The 19,162-nt window shown below is 27.5% G+C and overlaps 3 protein-coding genes across 7 annotated transcripts; all 3 read right to left on the bottom strand.

The window, feature by feature from the left end:
• Positions 1-4,100: 4,100 nt before the first annotated feature.
• LOC113862707 lies at positions 4,101-4,957 on the bottom strand. Its single transcript, XM_027495842.1, has 2 exons — positions 4,655-4,957; positions 4,101-4,396 (listed from the first exon to the last, which is right to left on the bottom strand). The coding sequence occupies exons 1-2, from the start codon at positions 4,918-4,920 to the stop codon at positions 4,135-4,137; spliced, it is 528 nt and encodes a 175-aa protein (XP_027351643.1). The 5' UTR covers positions 4,921-4,957; the 3' UTR covers positions 4,101-4,134.
• A 222-nt stretch (positions 4,958-5,179) lies between these two features.
• LOC113862706 lies at positions 5,180-8,674 on the bottom strand. Its single transcript, XM_027495841.1, has 9 exons — positions 8,313-8,674; positions 8,068-8,186; positions 7,680-7,788; positions 7,551-7,590; positions 7,199-7,288; positions 6,989-7,088; positions 6,767-6,894; positions 6,038-6,140; positions 5,180-5,445 (listed from the first exon to the last, which is right to left on the bottom strand). Exons 1-9 carry the CDS (start codon positions 8,449-8,451, stop codon positions 5,194-5,196), a joined length of 1,080 nt encoding a protein of 359 aa, XP_027351642.1. The 5' UTR covers positions 8,452-8,674; the 3' UTR covers positions 5,180-5,193.
• A 5,336-nt stretch (positions 8,675-14,010) lies between these two features.
• Positions 14,011-18,230, bottom strand: LOC113863130 (dihydroneopterin aldolase 1-like). 5 transcript variants are annotated; one of them, XM_027496567.1, is made up of 4 exons: positions 18,155-18,226; positions 16,480-16,971; positions 14,670-14,871; positions 14,139-14,528 (listed from the first exon to the last, which is right to left on the bottom strand). In XM_027496567.1, exons 2-4 carry the CDS (start codon positions 16,538-16,540, stop codon positions 14,327-14,329), a joined length of 465 nt encoding a protein of 154 aa, XP_027352368.1. In that variant the 5' UTR covers positions 16,541-16,971; positions 18,155-18,226; the 3' UTR covers positions 14,139-14,326. The 5 variants fall into 5 exon arrangements, with proteins under 5 accessions (XP_027352373.1, XP_027352368.1, XP_027352371.1 ...); XM_027496572.1 differs by lacking the exon at positions 16,480-16,971 and having other exon boundaries at positions 14,011-14,528; positions 18,155-18,230; XM_027496570.1 differs by lacking the exon at positions 16,480-16,971 and having other exon boundaries at positions 14,670-16,256.
• Positions 18,231-19,162: the final 932 nt, after the last annotated feature.

Here is a 19,162-nt window from a genome sequence, read left to right as displayed (position 1 = left end):
TCTCGCACATACATATAAATATTTTTCTGGCTATAAAGAACCGATTATTTTCAATATAAGTAAAAAAATATAACTATTTTAAAAATTAGTTTGATCAATAAAAATATTTTATTCTCATAATTAATATAATATTGTTTCAATAATATTTGTAAATGTTGATATTGATTGAAAATTTTGGATATTAATTAATAGAACATACTTTCGAAGATTTTTATTAAATTAAAAATTTTAATTTAATTAAAAAATTACAGTATATTCCGTGGTTTACACTTTTTAAACTAATTCTTTTAAACTTCTTTTCTTTTATCACAAAATAGCTCCCTAAAAGTTTTGGTTAAATTTAAAATATAATAACTATTGTTAAAACTGTGATTAATAACATAACACGGCATTACATTGAATAAAAATAAAGGGAAATAAAGTTTAATACATAAAATAATAGAAAGAGCTTAAAGATAAAAAAAAAATATATAAGAAGTAAATTAAAAATATATAAAATTATAAGAAGATATTTTAAAGACATTTATATATGTTCATAAAAAGACATAAAGATTAACACATTAAATTTGTTAATTTATTGTTTTTACTAAATTAAAAATACCTATTAAAATAAAAAATGTATCTTCTTCCTTTTTTTCTCCAGAACTCAGCTCATAGATATATAATCTCCTAAATAAAAATACATGCAAGCTGATTTTAAAATATTTCTATGTTTTGACCCTCAAAATATTTTAGATATAATTAGGGGTGTGAATATATTGGATTTTCTAAAAATTAATTTAGATCTATTTAAAATTTAATTATATATATTGAATTTTGAACAAATTTATTTTAATATTTAAAAAATTAATTTAAATTTGGTTTTAAAATTTAAATTTAGTTTAAAATTAATTTTAAATCAGATAAAAATATACTATAAATATTTTTTATATTATTATTAAATTATTATATTTAAAAATATTTAAATTTTATAATAACTAATATAAAATTATATTTGCATATATTTTAATCTATTAATAATATAATTTTTTAAATTTTTATATTGTATTAAATTAGTATATATTTGTATATATTCTAATTTTTATATCTCTCTACCATATAAACTAATTATACATATTAAATTTTAAGATATTTTATTTTATTTTTTTAAATCAATTTAAAAGTAGTTTTAAAATTTAAATTTAGTTTAAAATTAATTTTAAATTTAATTTTTACTGAAACTAGTTTTAAATTTAGTTTTATATTAAATTAGTTTTAAATCCAGTTTTAAGACAAAACTAATTTTCAATACATTTGTAAATTTATTTTTTAAGATAAAATTAATTTATTGAACAAATCATTGCATTAAATTAGTGTATTTTAAAAATATTTTAGTAATATTTATTAATTATATTATATTTTATAGAAATTTATAAAATATTTATTATTATTTTTAACTTATAATAAATTAAAATGCACATATATATATAATTTTGTTTTGTATGTAATTTATAATATTTATTTATCATTTATATGATATTATATATGTAAATTATATTTTTATTAAAATATTTATTTTAATTTATTTAATTTTTTTAGTATATTATATTTGATTAATTTTATGATAATCTTATAAGTTTCTGTATCTTTAATTTTTATAATATATTATAATATTTTAAATTTATAATTTTATCTAAAATACTCGTTTCCTCATACGATAAATGTACGGTCAATATTTGAGGAAAAAAATTTAAAAAAAAACTTTCAAATTAGTATGGTTAACTCAAAATCAACATATATGGATCTTCAATTATTCTCAAGTGCTTATTTTAGTAAAAGCAAATTAAGTTTTATAAAATAAAATCTAAATTATATCTGGACAAAAATAAAGTAAATTGAATATTTCACTTTTTTTAAAATTTATATTTTTTAATTCAATTTAACTTAGGTTATATAGTATATCCAGATTTTTTCCCATCCCTAAATATAATTCCTATAAAAGAATATTTTAGAGATAAAATATATTATTTGACAAAAATCCTATAGTCTGACTTAACCATAGACAGTGCAATTTTCAATCAACCATTCAAATAATTATTTAATAAAATTTAATATATTGATATATTTTAACAAATAAAATATTCTGTAAGACAAAAATGTAAAAAGCAGATGAGAAAATTACAGTTGCCACCAGTTTTCATTACTCTATGTTTGGTCATGTGAGTATAATAGTAATGGTATGGTAAAGAGCCCCGGAAAAGCAATGAGGAATAATACTTTCATAAAGTTTAATTGGGAAAAAAAAAAAAAGACAAAGGAAAAGAGGTGAGGAATTTTTATATTTTTGTTCATGTTTTAATATCTTAGAGAAAAAAGAGAGAGCTAATATAAAATAAAAATTTCTTACTATACATATTAAATATAAAAAATAAAAGAGATAAAATTGCTATTTATCTTCTTGTTTAGTTTAAAACTGTGATTTGATTTTTATTACAACGAAATAAATCTTTACAGAATTATGTATATAAGAAATTTTTATTCATGTAAAAAAATTTATAATTTTACTCATATCGAACGTTATAAAAAAGCTATGTTTATATTAATTTTGAGTCTTGCTTATAAGTGTTTTTACTGAATTAGTAAAGGAATTCTAAAGTAATTTTTTTATTAAAATCAATGATAAAATACATTCAAAAAGAAAAAAGCGTGTTAATAATTTTTTCCAAGAAAATTATACTTTTTATTTTTTAGGACACTATTTTTTTAATCGAATATAAATCAAAATATTTATTTTCTTGTAGAACACATACATATTAAAACTAAATTCTAGTATTTTTATCACGAGAGATTTATTCATAAATTTTGAAGTAAATTACCAAAATAAAAGTATTCTTGTATAATTAAGATAATTTTACACCATACAAGTACTTAAAAAAAAATTTCACACGTTCTAGATTAATTTATATTCATTTTATATATTAATTTGTTTATAATATTATTCTATTATTCCAATTATATTCGAATGGGTTTTATAGTTTATAAAATTTATTTTTAAAATAGTTCATTATAATATTTTGAACGGTTGCTAATGCCCTTTAATTATATTTAACAAATATATTCTTAAAAAATATTAAAGACTAGTAAATTTTAATGATTGATCGAAAGGAAAAAGTATTTACTAAAAATAAAAGTTAAATATAGGGATCTTTTTAAAAATTTTGAGATATACTTGTTTTTACATTTTGTTCCTTCCTTTGTATTTAAAAAATGGTCCATGATCAAAGTTGAATAAATAATCTATTTGAGATGTTAAATACTCATTTGCTTTCAACTGAAAGTTTCTGTGCCACATCTATGCAAATTGTAAACCCTCATCCTCCAAATAAAAAATATATTTTTTATCATTATCAATTTGACCCTAATTAAAACTACAATTAAACTAATAAGTCGTTAATTTTAAAAATATTTAAAAAACGAAAAAAGGGAGAGAAACATAAAAAAATGTAAGAAAAATATATAAAGAATAGGGTGTGAGAAAATAAAAATCCTTAAAACTTTATGAAAGAATGTAAACTCCCAAGGCCTAAGATAGTAGTAGATACACACTAATACACATAAACGTGAAGTTTCAAAAATGTTAGTATGGGTACGTTTTACATTAAACAGTGAAATAAGATATTGAAATCGACAAGCTAGTTTTTGTAAGATACCCTCATGCACCTATTGACAGAAATCTTACTTCATACTATTCTGAGAGAAAGAGGATGTCGTCAGAAGAAAAAAAAAACACAGAAAGAGGTTGTCATTCATTCAGAATTCTGATAGTGTTTTCCAAATTGCAATTTCACTGGTTTCATAAATCATTTCATAGACTACGACCGAATTAATCATACATTTCGAAATAAACTTAAATTTAGAGATAGATTGAGCAGCAATAATAATAATAATATGACACTACATATATTATATTTGTCGTAGAATTCCAAGGGACAGAATTACTCCGATATATATATATATGACTATTATACAAGTGATATTCGAGTAAATATATACCAAACCTGTACTAAATTGTTGAAGATTGGGCTGCAAGGTGACTAAATACCTTTAAACACGCTATTTTTTCTGTTATTGGCCTTAAAATTTTTCTCTTTTTAGCTAATACAGAAAACAGCAATATCGATACTTCATCTCCCTGCTTGACTTTTTCAGGTCATCTGAAGACACATCTTGGACTGTATCACTGTTTAGTTGCATGTTACTACATATTGTCTGGTCCAGTGTCGTCCCATTTTTCGAAGAATATAAATCAGCTTGGCTTGCTCCAGTTGGTGCTGAAAGATTCTGCTCTGCTGAAGCTGGTACTACTTTGTTATAGTTTACTTCCTTTAGGTTAGGATTTACTCCTGTGTGCCTGAAGGAACTAAAAAAAATAAGAGCATCAGTAAATACATATTCACACAATCAACTACATTCTGTACCAATTGACATATATTTCCAAACAAACCACATCAAAGGTTACAAAATCAATAACAATAAAGTTTTATTTCACTAGATGGTCAACTACATAAAACATAAAACACGATTAGATTCGATGAAAAATCAAATTTTTAGAGATATTAAGAATATAAAATACCAAGGAAAAAAGAACTTTGTTCCTTTGGTTACTCACCTTAAGTTTTGGATAGTCCCAACTTTTTCTAAAGTTTCTTCAAGTATACTGCTTGATACTTCAACACTAACTTCATTTTTCAAACATACTTGAACAAGTTTTGCAGAATTTGAATCAACTATACCACTTTTTTCAATGCAGTGGGACTCTTCATTAGCAAAGTTTGGAGTGGACATGAGGGAATGAAATCTATATTCACGAACCATTGAAATAACCCTCTCTAAGGTTGCTAGAGCCTTTTTCACGTCCGAACGTATATATACATTCATCATGCTATTCAGTACATTCCTTCTATCATCTTCCTCAATTGGAATGTCATGCAATTTGTTGACACCCTTCTCAATCTGAACAATTTCTTCACTATCTGTTTCTACAATCTTTTCATTCTCTGCCTCTTCGATTTCACCATTCCTCTTGCCCTTCAGTACTCTCCTTGAATTTCCTTCCTCGGTTGGAATGCCAAGTACCTTGTTGACATCCTCCTCAACTTGTACAATCTCTCTACAATCTGCTTCTACAACCACTTCACTACCAGCCTCAAAAATCTAACCATTGTAATTATTTGCACGTTGGTTGCTGCTATCCTCACAGGATACATATTTTGCCTCATATTGCTCACTTTGTTGAATAGGTTCTTCAGCAGGAACAACGCTAGCATCTTGCTTAAGCTCTTTCCCATTCATAGCCTTTGATCCGCTAATATTATATAGCGCTTCGCGTATTCTAACATACAAAGAGTCCTCTAAGGCCTTGCTGAATTCTTTATCTTTATCATGGCCCATTATAGAAGCCACAGCCTATAACAATATCAGGGATTGGTTAATGTCAAAAGATGACAGAAAACAATACAAAATGTTTTATAAAAAAGAGCAAGCAGAAAATGGTAAATAAGCTGAAATCAATCTTTTAACTGGCCATTGCAAATAAAAAAGACTATTAACTTCATAATCCATGGCAAGTCCTCTTATACAAGTTAAGGAGAATGTTAACGAGTGCCCTTCCGGACACAAGTTAAAGAAATAAAAATAGAGTACTTAATAAAAAGGAAAGTATTCGTTATATTAAAATCTTAAAAAATATTTAATACTAGCATTTTTAAGTAATTAGAAGTATTTAAGAGGATGTGTTGAACAATATTCCTTTACAAAGAGTCCTTAAGACAATCATTAGCAAGATCCATGAGTTAAATACATGTACAACTGAAGAATCCTTATTGAGTATGAATGTAATTCTTTCTCTGTAATCCTAAATTCCTAATGGTGCCTTACATTTACTTGTTCGTTTATCTTTAAAATAATTTATTGATCTTATTAGTTAGATGCCAGAAACTAAAAACAGTAAATATTGGTTGATGCCTAATAACAAATACATTTGAAATGAATCTACAACCTTCTGATAAAGTCTGAAACCACTGCCGATGAGCTGCCTTGAAATGAAATTTATGAGGGATGGAGGTACAAAATCCAGCTTTAAATCCAAATTTGCTATTATCCTACAAAAATCGACAAAAACTTACGTCATAAAATAAGGGTTTCTAACCAAAATCCTTTTTTCACTTTTCACCACTTGTTGGACGTTAAGCCATACAAATAGTCTATAAATTACAGTTCAATTACATATTTCTTTCAGTATCCAATATGAAATGAAAAATGAGGTAAGCTACCGATGGATCAATTAAATCAGGTATAAATAACCATTCATTGAAACATCAGCAAAGCCAAGTTTGAAGTATTGAATCTCAGTGAAATTGCATTTTTTTAATTTTATAATTTAAGAAAAGACTGCCCTCACTAGCTGCCACAAAAACAATATAAACTCACCGTAGTTTTGCTATAATACAGAATCATTATCTAAAGCTAACACAGTTCATTTGCTAAACCTATTAGAAAAATTACTTGCTGCACATGAGTTTGACAGACAAACAAAACCATATATCATTGTTGAATATAGTTGGCCGTTACATACAGAAAACTTTTTCCAATATTTTTTGCATCTTCTTTAAGATCAAGCAGATCCTATATGGTTTTTTATGGTGTATTACTGGTGACGACTTTCACCTTTCATCTCATCACCCCATTCAAGTTAATTCTAATTTTTTAGTTCTCATTTAAAACTCACCGAAAGTAACTTCTTTCCGATGTCACCTTTTGCATAACATAGCCTCCTACCACATCAATTCTCACGGCATCCTTCGCTTCAGGAATTGCATCCTTGTTGAAACCATCAATGGTGTTTGACTCAGCGACCTGAAAGTAAATTAAATACACATTTCTCGAAGCTTAGATATAGTTTAAAATTAACTTTCTTTGAAAAGAAAGAAAGAAGGATCCAGGGGACTACCGTATTCAAAAGAACAACTACTAAATCATCTTGAAAGTACTCAAACAGATAATAGTGCACTATAGCCTCCCTTGTTGACAGCGGCCATGGAATCTTCATCCTTTCTTCCAAAATGAGCAATATAAGCATTCAAGAGTAAAGGCTTTTAGCATGAACATGTTGAGTGACACTAAGAAATAAAATCTTTTAACTGATGCTAGCAAGACAAACCTAACTAGTGATATTTGTTCACCAATCTGGACCTTCTGCAAACAGTCAGCTACTATAACTTTAAAACTGGGAATAGAAAACTGAGGCCACCTGAGAAACAAAATGTGAAAAGGGTCTAAGCTAGAAGTGTCACCAAGATTTTTAAAGTGACTCCGAACTTGGATTTAAAATAGACAAAAATAATGTCAAGTGGATGCAAAAACCATGGCGTGTAACTAATTTTCATTCATTGGTTATTGGTATAACTTCCAACCTTGCACAGAAATTCAAGACTGAAAAATGACACTAGTGCTGAGTGCTGTTAAGGGACTAATATGCAGAAAATTAAAACACATTACAATATAATTCTCACCATTTCTTGTAGAGAGGGGTATCCCATGAAAGGCATAAACCTGGAATGAAGAAATAACTCGTTTAAACTTCACATTTTAATATGACTTAAAAGGGCACAAAAATTTTGGGTTGCTCTAATATGACTCACAAACATCAAGAGGCCCATCTACATAGCCTTCAACTAGCAATGTATGATAGGGAGTTCCCTCTGGTCCTTCACAATACATAACACGGAACTCTTCATTATCTTGTTTTAACTGTTGAAAGAAGTAAAATTATCAAAAATGCCTAGAGAATTTGATTGAAGAAGTCACTACTGCTCAAAGCATAAGCAGTATCCAGAATAAATAATCACTGAAGCAAGAAGTTGATCAGCCAATGTAAATTCCTGATTTCTAAGAAAAGTAGTTATCAATTATTTATATAAAATTAGAAGGTTTAAACATTTAAATCAACGGACAATGACCTAAATAGGGAAATGAAACATCAAGAAAACACAAAATGGCTATTGGCAAAAGCTACCAAATATAGCATACTTTCCAATCAGTATGTGATGTAGTAGAACCTTCCCCATTGTCTCCAGAAGCACTTCTCAACATATCAAGAAAGTTACATAGCTTTGTAGTCCTAGTTTCTACTACTTCCTCCTTATACCCTGCAAATGCCAAATATAGAATAAAAAAGAGATAGAGACAAATTTAAGTACATAGCTACAAAAAATAATACTAACACATTTTTGCCAATGATCTCAAAGTAAACTAAGGAATGCAGATGCTATTACCTTCTGTTTGTACATTTGAAGAACGTTGAAGTTGACTTTTGACAAGGGTTTTGAGTATCTGGTCATTTGTCAGATCAGGTGAGGCAAGAGTTTTGTCCAACCTCTCCCTATACTGCACAATGTTTCCTCCTTTTGCCATCTCTGGGGAAACAAGAACCAAACCTTCATTCAGAAACTCATCTCATAAACAACCATTTTATAAGATTTCGAATGCTCTCCAAAATCATAGAATTCCCCTGTGGGTAAAAAAGGACTAGCTAGCCATTCATTCAGGTAAATTTCAATTTCACATCTCATCATGCTTGAGTTGTTAATGCAAGAAGCAACAAAACAAATCATATTTGTCACGTAAATGGCCACAAAAAAGTTTCTCCCCATCAGCATAATTAATGTTAACAAAAAGAAAGTCATAATTACATGTATATAACTCTGACACATCCAATTGAAGCCGTGAGTCTGAGCTACGCCCCTCTGTTGCACGAATAAAACTTACATATATACATTGAAATTTCTCAGCCACTCATTGACAGAATTTCGACACCTATATTCCAAGAAAGACAGGTGACAGAATTTATTGAAACCACGTGACTAAAAGTACATTTTCAGGAGTAAAGCCTCGATTTTCTTTTATTTTTTATAAATAGAAAATAAAAATAAAGATTAATCAAGAGTTTTAAATCTTTTAATCACTAAAATATTTAATTTGTATAATTTTAATAATTAATTTCAAAAAGTTATTAAGTGATCCAACACCATCATATATTTATAATCTTAGCTAATTGTTAAATGACATGTGACTAAGTTTTAATGATTTTTTATGAACTGGAAAGTGAATCACATGTTAGGTAATAATAATCAAAATCATAACTAAATAGTGTTTTATATCACCCAAGAATTTCTCTGATAAAAGGATTTACGAAAACTCCAGGATTGAAGGGATGCTCATCATTTCCAATTCATAGCTAAAAAGGAGGCACTAAAATCCAATCTAAGCAGTAAATTGAATTTATTTATTATTAAAACAAAGGTCACTTACATGAAACTTTCGGCAGTTGAGCTGTGCTTTTTAATATAAAAAAACTGAAACTTCCATCGAAACATGAATCAGTAAATCATTCCTTCCTTACACAGAGGAGGCAGAGTCACCTGATTTGAGAGCATCCATATGAGGCACAATCCCCATCAATATGGGAACAACCAAACCAACCTACTATTACTATTATGCTTTCTTCAACACTCCTATGTTTCAGAATATATTATGAAAATTATTAATAAAGTATATTGTTTAATATTATAATATATTAAATTTGATCATTTTAAATTCAAAATTATATATATATATAAATTATATATATATATATATATTTAAATATACATCAAATAAACTGTTATTATTATTATTACATAGAATGGAAGAAAGAAAAAAGGGATTTTGCGAAAAGGAAAAAGAGCTTTGAGAAGGGGGAAACGTGGGGATTGTGGAACTGTGTGGAGTGATTGAAGGGTCAAAGTCAGTAGTTAATTTGAGTGGGAACCACAGAGAGAGTTAGGAGAAAGAGGAGAAAAGTGATGTATGAATCATTTCATGGTTGAATGATATTCAAAATCAATAAATAAGGTAATGGTAAGGTTAGATTGGTAGTTACGAGCTATGGTAGGGCTTAGCCAAAGTCATGAGTGGGTATGAATGGGGAAAGATTAGAAAGGAACCAACTATGCACGTGTCTGTCTCTCTTTCACCAAACTGGATATTGCTACATTCTTCTTGCCTATGTGGATAATTAGAGATATCATAGAAATATTTTTTTTCAAACACACATTATATGTACTTAATTAATTTCAAAACTAAAATATTTATCTTATATTTAGATTTTTAAAAATTAGAGAATTATAGATTAATTTTAAAAAATACAAAATTATGAGAAGTTAATTTAGTTTTTTAAAAATACAAATTTTGATAAAAATTAAAGTTAGATTACTTTTATTCAATTTTTGTGCTACATAAAAATTTAGTGGTAAGTAGAGATAGAAATAAGTCTAACCGCTATCTAAAAGGAGCTTACGACTTAGCTTATTTAAAATTTAGTCTGAGCTAACTTATTTAATTAATAAGCTTTATTTAAGCTTCTTAAAAAGTTTAATTAATTAAATAAGTTAGGCTTAAACTTAAGAAAAAATTTATTAGGCCTCTTAGAATGACTTATTTAAAATTCATAAAATTTATATTAATATATTAAATAATTTGATATAAAAATTATAATATAATAATATATTAAATTAATTACATTTTAAAATAATAAAATCTTAAATTAAAAAGTCTAATTCTTTTTGTTAAAGTTAAAGAATGTTTGTATTACATATTCTCTAAGTGAGAGCTCTACTTGCTGAATTTTTTTTGTATATTTTTTACGCATAATATTGATTTATATTACGTTGTCTCGATTATGTTTATTACTAGTTTGTCTCCTCTCATTCATATCTTCTTATAATCTTGCGCACTTATTTATATTATATTATTTTTTTAATAATTTATTTAGATATAAGCGTTATCACTTTTTAAAAAACATACCTATTTAGATGATTTATAGTTTATTTATAAAAAAATTTAATAATTTATTAAATATCTCAATACGAAGTAGGTCATTAAAAAAGTTAATAGGCCAAATAAGACTTTTAAAAAGGTCAGATTAAGCTTAATAAAAAGCTTATGATAGATAATAAATCAAGTTTAAACTTTAAAATTATTAGACAGGTCAGACCTATTTATGCAAAGTCTAACTTATTTTTATCTCTAGTGGTAAGGATTTAGTAATTTTAACACTTATTAATGACTTAATTGTATTTTTATTTATATAATTTATTCATTTGTGAAAAAAGAAATTAAATAGATAAAAAAATACTTGCAAATTAAAGTTTATTTGATTTAGTTTTAATTTTTAAAAATTATATATTTAAAATTGTTTTAGAAAAAAATAAAAAAATTGTTTAATAATTTTGTTTTTAAAACTGTTTTTAGTCAAATTTTTATTAATTTAAGGAAGAGAAACAGAACAATAAAAATAAAAACACTCAAATAGTAATTCTGTTTTTCAGATTTAAAAATTGAAAATAAAAAAATTTTAAATTTTTTTTTAAAACTTATATTAACAAATAAGTTTTTATATATTTTTATTTTTAAAAAGAAAAAACAAACAAGTCCTAATTATTTTTTATTAATTTTTTAAAAAAAAGTAAGCAAATTTAGTTCTTCTATTAGAAAATCTTAAATATTTAAAAATTTACTTTAAAATATTAATTTTTTTTATATTTATATATTTATAAATTTATGGTAAATTTTCGATATAAACATCACTTTGTACTGAATTGTGAATAAATGAAGGATTAAAATGACTTCATCATGAAAAGTATGAAAGGTTTAAGTAAAAGAATAAGACAAAAAATTAAAATTGCCTAACGTTGAAAGGAGAGCAACTTAATTGATTTAGAAATTTAAAAAACTATAATTTTACGTAATCTAATTAGATGGATTACAAATTTAATTAAACTTAATGTAAATTTATTAATAACATTTATATATTGAATGAATATTTTAAAATTTAAATAAAAATTTAAAATAACAAATATTTTTTATATTGAATATAATAAATTAAAATAATAGTAATATTAGCCTTTAATTATCGTTCAGAAAATATCCTTAACAAAAAAGAAAAAATTAGGAATACCAACTCTTTTGGAGTAACAGAAAATATGGCCCCGAATCATTTATAATCATTAAATGATTCGTATCTTTTGGACATTAATGTTTATGGAAGTCCAGTGACCATTGGCTCAAGTTGCCAGAAGACGTTGACCCAAAAGAAGTTGAATTTGACTGTTTTAAAATTAAAATTGTGTAAAATTAAAAAGAATTTATTTATTCTTCATTTTAAATTTTTTTGTAAAATTTTTAAGTTTAAATTAATGATGAATATGTTTTTATTTTAAAAATAAATATTACACAAACTGTTAACAAAAAAATAATAAAATAAATTTATTTTTTTATACATTTTAAGTGCACAGATTATTTTTTAAATAATTAATTTTAAATACAAAAAATTAAATGAAATCATGTAAAACTTAAAATAATCAATAAGTTTCTATTGACTCATAATAATGTGACTCAGTTGTTATAGCAAGGCTTTACAATTTAAATTTTATTTGAACTCATTGTTTATTTGGAGCATTTATGAATAATTTATAAAAAAATTATTTATAATTTTTATAAGTTATTTTTAATTTATTTTTATAAATTTTTAATGTTATTTATTAAAATAAGTTATTTTTAATTGACTCTAATAAATTTCATCATTGTATTTAAGTTAAATTAATATATTTATTCTCTAATTTTCTATTTTATTTTAGTTTTGTTCTAACTTTTTTTTCTTCTCGTTTTACTCTTTTACTTATAAAATAGTTTTATAATTAAAAATGTTAATTTCTTCTTAAAAAAAAAGTCATTGTTCATCTTCTTCTTCCATATAAACTTTGACAAAATTCATTTTTTTTTCCTCTTTTCCTTTTTCTTTGTTTTTTTTTTCTAATTAGATTTCTACAGTTAGTATTGGGTCTTCAGATTATAAGAGAGGATGATAAGCAAAGATATCATGAACAACTCTTTTACACTTTTTTCTTTTTCGTTTCCCTTCAAAATTTTTTTTTTCTCTTTCATTTTTCTTAATTATTTTTTCTTCCTCCTACTCCTCGTTCACACCTTTATGATCTATTTTTTCTTGTAAACTTTGACAAAAATACACATTCTGATAGATATGAATGCAAGAGAATGAAACTTTAACTTACGAGAAGAGATTTAACGAGGAACAAAAGAAAGGAGTTGTAATTGGTTAGTTGGAAAAATTAAAATTTTAATTTTAAAATATATTGAACAAAAGAATTGAATGATGTGATTTAACAAAGAGATATTGGATTTTGAATGAAAAGTATCATATTTCTTGCAAAGAGTCATCCCTAGTAAACATAGACTTAAGGCATAAGTTACAACTATTTACAACTACAAGTAGTATTGAAGTAAATATGATTCTAAGCCATCCCTTGTGGTTAAAAAGAAAGTATAGCCGATACCCTCAGCTGCACAATACGAACTCTACCGTAGACAGTCAGCCTCTCCCTAATGCAGAAGACTGCTTTGCTTTCAGTTTACGAGGTGAAAAGAATGGATCTGATCACCAAAAAAATGCTTTAGCCTAATTTACCCCAAACCAGTGAATCTTAGAAAGGAGGCAAGATATACAATGAGAGTATGGCAATTGGCTGACAGCACATATGGCAGCTGCAATTACATTATTAAAGAGGAAAAATAAAAGAGGAAGACAAGGGAAGAGGAAGAATGTGTTATTCTAGGTTTGGATGCTTTTGTGAGTAGGAAATGGTCACTGAATAAGCTCTGTTCAGCGTGATTGACGAACCTATAACTCAGCCTTGTTCATCTTATAAGTCAGGTTTCTTAAATTGTGTTTAACTTCATATAAAGAAAACCGTAACCTGTTTGCACATTTGAACTCTTAACATAAGTGAAGCTACATTTATGTGTTGGTTATCTTTGTCAATATCAAGACGACCAGAGATTAAAGTTAATGGATTTCAATTTCCTTCGGTTCAAAACTATGAAATGTTGATAGAAGTTATCTGTGAAGGCTTTATAAGATGAACGAAGTTATCCCTTGGTTCAATACTATATCACTGAGGAAACAGAATTACAAATTAACACATTCAGTAACGATAGTTATGAACTTTACTCACGTACTCTGGCAACTCACTATCCCTGAAAATTTTGTTTTGGAGAATTCAGCTAAATTGCATAGTATATAGTATGCCTGACATTCATCTTTAATTTTTATTAGTAAGGCTCATAAAAGATAAAGACAAAAGACGAATGCTGTACTGAAACAAGAGTAATTACTTTTGTGTTCAATGGAACCTGAAGAAATATAAATTCTGCAGCAGTAAACATGCAAGTTCTAGTCAGTCAAATCGCTTCTGCGTCTAAGAATCTCAACGCCCAAGTAATCAACTGGGCCACGAACTGCCACATGAGGCTTTCCAACCTTCACACGAATAGCAGATAGCTCTTGATGATTTCTCAGAGCAGTGAATGCAATTTTTTGGGCCACTGATTCCAGAAGGTTGTGAGGTGTCCCTTCAATAGTTTCCTTAGCTATACTGCATAACCAATTATTGGTATCGTAATTAGATCATACTTACTAAATTAGTAAATTACTAATATGAAGAGAAACCCTAGAAGTGTATGCAATCCAACGATGAAAGCTGACCAATGACGAGCTGAATTTATTGGTCACTCACCGATATATTTCTGTGTAACTAACTGTGTCTGATAAGTGATCAGATTTGCCAGCTGCACGGAGATCCACCCAAGCATCCATATCTACCAAGAACTTCTGGCCCAGCTTCCTTTCTTCAGGCTTTGCTCCATGAAAACCATGGAATGTCAATCCCCTCAGTATGAGTTTGTCCCCCAATAGCAATGCATCGGATTGCATTTTTGCTGAAATTAATTGCATATAGAAATTCAAAGGTGCATTTGGTTTTAAAAATCAAATCAAATCTAACAAGTAATCTTTGCTAAATAAAAATATAACGGCCGACCAAAACTCTGAATCACAAATGGAACGACTTGGTTCATCAAACCATCTCATACTGATTCGTGTAATAAACAGATGTATAAACAAATAGAGACCAATACATCGATAGGCAGTAAATCAAAGCAGAAGCAAAATTGAAGTATAATTCAACTAGTGCCGAACAAAGTATGCTTTCGATGATAATCAAAAAGGGGAAACATTGAACCTTGACTTGATCAGTACATACACAAGCACACCGTGCACATTTGATTCCAGAATGTAATCTGTAAATTATACAACAGCAGATTGTATATATATATATATAAAAAAAAAAAAAACATAAGTGACCATCATCTGACCACACTTGCCAATAGTGACCTCATTTAGCACCTCTGATTAGTTGAATCACAAGTTCGGTTCTTACAGTTTCAGTTCCCAAAAATGGATGCCTGTCTGAATTTTATACACCATATCCCAATCAAGCAAGCAGAGAAAACCGTGACTCTCCATTTCCGAGTCCAACAGAAATAATTAAAAAAAAAATCCAGAACTCTGACTGAGACTCAAGCAGATCTACTTTTCAACCAAACCAAAATTCCAAAATTTCACATACACAAAATGTTAAAACGTTTAATTTGTAATAATTAAAACCAAAATGCATACAGATAATTACACATCATTACGATAAGTGAAGAATAAAGGCATCTTTGTGGCCTTTAACTGCATCTATTCAAAGAAAATCATCACAACTTTTGCACAACTAAATTTCTCACATGATTAAACAGTATAATTTCAAATCAGAAATATAAGAGATCGTGGGAGTAATAAAAGACAGTCCAGGCACAACTTCAACTATTGCCTAGGTTCAAACTACTTGAAAGAGGATTAGTTGGTATCATAGCCTGAAATCACTAGCCATGCAATCATTATCCATTCCAACACAAAATGAAAATACAGAGATAGGCAGAGAGAAAAATAAGAAACCTAGAAAGAACAAGAAGATGATGACCTCTGGAGCACGTTGGGGAGAAGCAATAACAAACTCTTGAAATCAACGCAGGGCTGTTGAACGCAGCATCCAAAAGAAAGAGGCCAAAATAATTTTTAATTGAATTTTTAGCAAGCACTTTATCGTTAATTTTTAGGCATATCACTTTCAAAAGCAACATTGTTGGACAGTACGAACACGGTCTCAAACTTGATTGTAACTCGTTTCCCTATCTTTTCTCATTAACTTTAAGCACTTTCACCTGATTGGTTATTCTATCTTTACAATCAACACGACATACATTTGCAAAAAATACCAACACTGTTTCAAAAATTAGAAAAAAAATATTAAAATCATTGTGTTTCCGTGCTTTAAGAATTAAGTCTAATTCTACAAATGCATTTAAAGAAAATAATTTAAAAATTCAACTAAAAAATATCTTTAACTTCATTTTTTTTCTTTTATTAAAAATAAAAACATAAAATAAGCCACATATTTAATCAATCAATTAATTAGACCATGAGATACAAAATAATTGGATTACATTTTGACGTCAAATTCATATCATCATATAAGTTGACCAGAACAGTACACAAACGTGTCATTGTCAATGGGGTGGGCAAAAAATCTGGATTTATTGAGCCAATCTATAACCATAAGAAACTGGTGACCTACTTCTTCTTCCATAGCTAGACTTCCCCCTTAGTACCAGAGTCTTACTTCCTTTCGTAAACTCACCTTGATTTCATTAGTTCAGTTTTACCGCTTTGGGAGCTAGGTGGAATAGGTTGGCCAGCTTTGTTTAATATCCTTTCCTTACTTCCTTTATCAACTGTTCGAGTTCCACTTTTTCTACCGGGCAGAGCTAGTGGCTTCACCCTCTTTGCCCACCCTAAACAGATCTTCAGAGAGGCGTTAACCAGAAGAGGTAGGGCCGGGAGTTTTTCTGGTATTTCTATCTATCCATCCGTAAAGAGGAAGGAGGCTGCCGAGACCAACTCCTTTTCATCCTGATAGGGCATCTATTCCATTCGATCTAGAAAAAATAGCCCAAAATAAAATAAATAAAATGACAGATAACTATCGCTGTTGGACCGGGGAAGGCAAGGGCGATTGTCTTCAAAAGAATTCCCCAACAGGAGAAGGATCGTTACTTTGAGTCCTAAAAGCACGGCAATCCTATTTTTTTGACAACAAAAATAACCAGATACCCTAGATTTAATTTATCAAAATCCGGTTTTGTTATTGATATGTGTGACGTTTCATACTCTCTGCAATTTCTGGACTGTTATATCTCTCACTCACTCTCTAATCTCTAACAATCGTTTATCTTAATTTATGAATGAATCGATTAGCAAAGTCTTGTTAATTTGTTTGATAGTTAAAAATTATTGAGAGTTTTGCAATATGTATCTAAAATTTTTCATGAAGATAGCTAAATCTAAACACAATAACAGTTACAAATTTCAAAGCTATTTTCTTTACGTTAATACAAAATATTATTTAAATAAATATAAATAAAATATATTAAAAATAATAATTTAAATAAAAAAATAAATTACACTAAAAATAATAATAATAATTAATTAATTTAATAAAAATATTTTTATAATTATTTTTAATAAAACAATAATTTTACTATTAGATATAATTTTAATATTTTAATAAATCAGCCTATTTCTTTTTATTTTTTTATTTTTATTTCTTTTTCCTAATTATATTATTTTTAAAATACATCTATCCAAACACATTTTCAAAATTATTTTATCTCTATAAAATTAATTAATGTTTACTTTACTTTTTATAAAAAATTATTCAATACGTAAATTTATAAATAATTTAAAATTAAATTTAAAATCACTTTTATATCAAATCTAAATTTTAAAATCAGTTTAAAAAAATAAAATATATTTGTTTAAAATACAATCCATATAATTAAATTTAAAATGGATCTAGATGAGTTTTGTCCAAATCCAATCCTTGCTCAACCTTACGTATCATGAATCACAAATAATAAAACCGCGGAATTGAGTCTGTAGGCGAAAGGAGACCTATAACAAAGGCATCGATGGTGGATAGAAGTTAAAAGGAAAAGCAATACTAAACTGGTAACTGAGTTAAATTCAATCAACTTTGGGCACAGGAAAAAAGCAGCAGCGTATCAAATATGCATATTAGATAAAGAAAGCATGGAGGAAAATGAGGGATAGAACACTCACGCGGAGAAGACGATTAGCAGCGTTGTAGGAGAATGTTTTTTTGGAGGTCGTGCAAGCGGATTCTGTGACAGTAACTGTATAATTATATTATTTAATTGTTTATATATTGTTTACACCTATCTCACCCTAGGGGCAGCACAAGCCCACTTACAGGCCCAGCCCATTTTTTTGTTTGATTTAAATCAGGGAATGGAAGGAAATAATTTTTTTAACAAAGGGAGGGAATGTTAATTGAAATAAATATAACAAATTGTATACTCGCTTCCTTTTTTCCTCCATTTCTTATAACCAAACACTGAATAATCCCAACGTGGTAATTCAGTCCTCTGGCCTAAGAATCTGAACTCCCTAATATCAGATATAAAGTTTGCCTAAAATCATAATTCACTTCTCTTGTGACCATTGTTGGATTGTTTCTTTAATCAACATGCGAAGAATGTATGTAATGTCGATAATCTTTTATTTGAAGAAAACACAAACTAAATAAAATTTATTGGCGTAAATTTTTATCTACTCATCGTTCTTTTTATTTTATTTACTTATGATTCTTTTTCATTCTCCATAACCATAAGCCTAGTGCAATGCAAATGTAGATCTGGTATGTGGTTACTAAAAGATCTCTCCAGTCCACTTCCTCGTCATATTTTGAAACTTATGAAAAATCATATATGAACGAGACTTTATTTGCTGCATAGAAAATATTGTTTGAATACCTAAGGGCCTGTTTGCTTTTACCATTTCTTATTTTCGTTTTCACTATAAACGAAAATTGACGGAGAAAACATATGACACTTTTTCCATTTTCAAATTTAGAAAACAACGTTTTTATTTCCAAAAATATAGAAATCGTAAAAAGAGTGTTTTCATGTTTATTCATAACATTTTTGAAATTAGAAAGATATTTTCAAATGTTTGTATTATTATTCCTACACCACTGGAAGTCTAAAACAAAAAACAATTTGTTGACTTCGCTGTCTAGACATCCCCCCATGTCGCTGTCATTGGTAG

The sequence above is a fragment of the Abrus precatorius genome, unplaced genomic scaffold, assembly GCF_003935025.1.
Source record: "Abrus precatorius isolate BTA unplaced genomic scaffold, Abrus_2018 Scaffold3, whole genome shotgun sequence".
In the NCBI taxonomy this organism is placed as follows: Eukaryota; Viridiplantae; Streptophyta; class Magnoliopsida; order Fabales; family Fabaceae; genus Abrus; species Abrus precatorius.
Note: the sequence above shows the minus strand (reverse complement) of the source record. Positions and strands in the feature narration are given on the sequence as shown.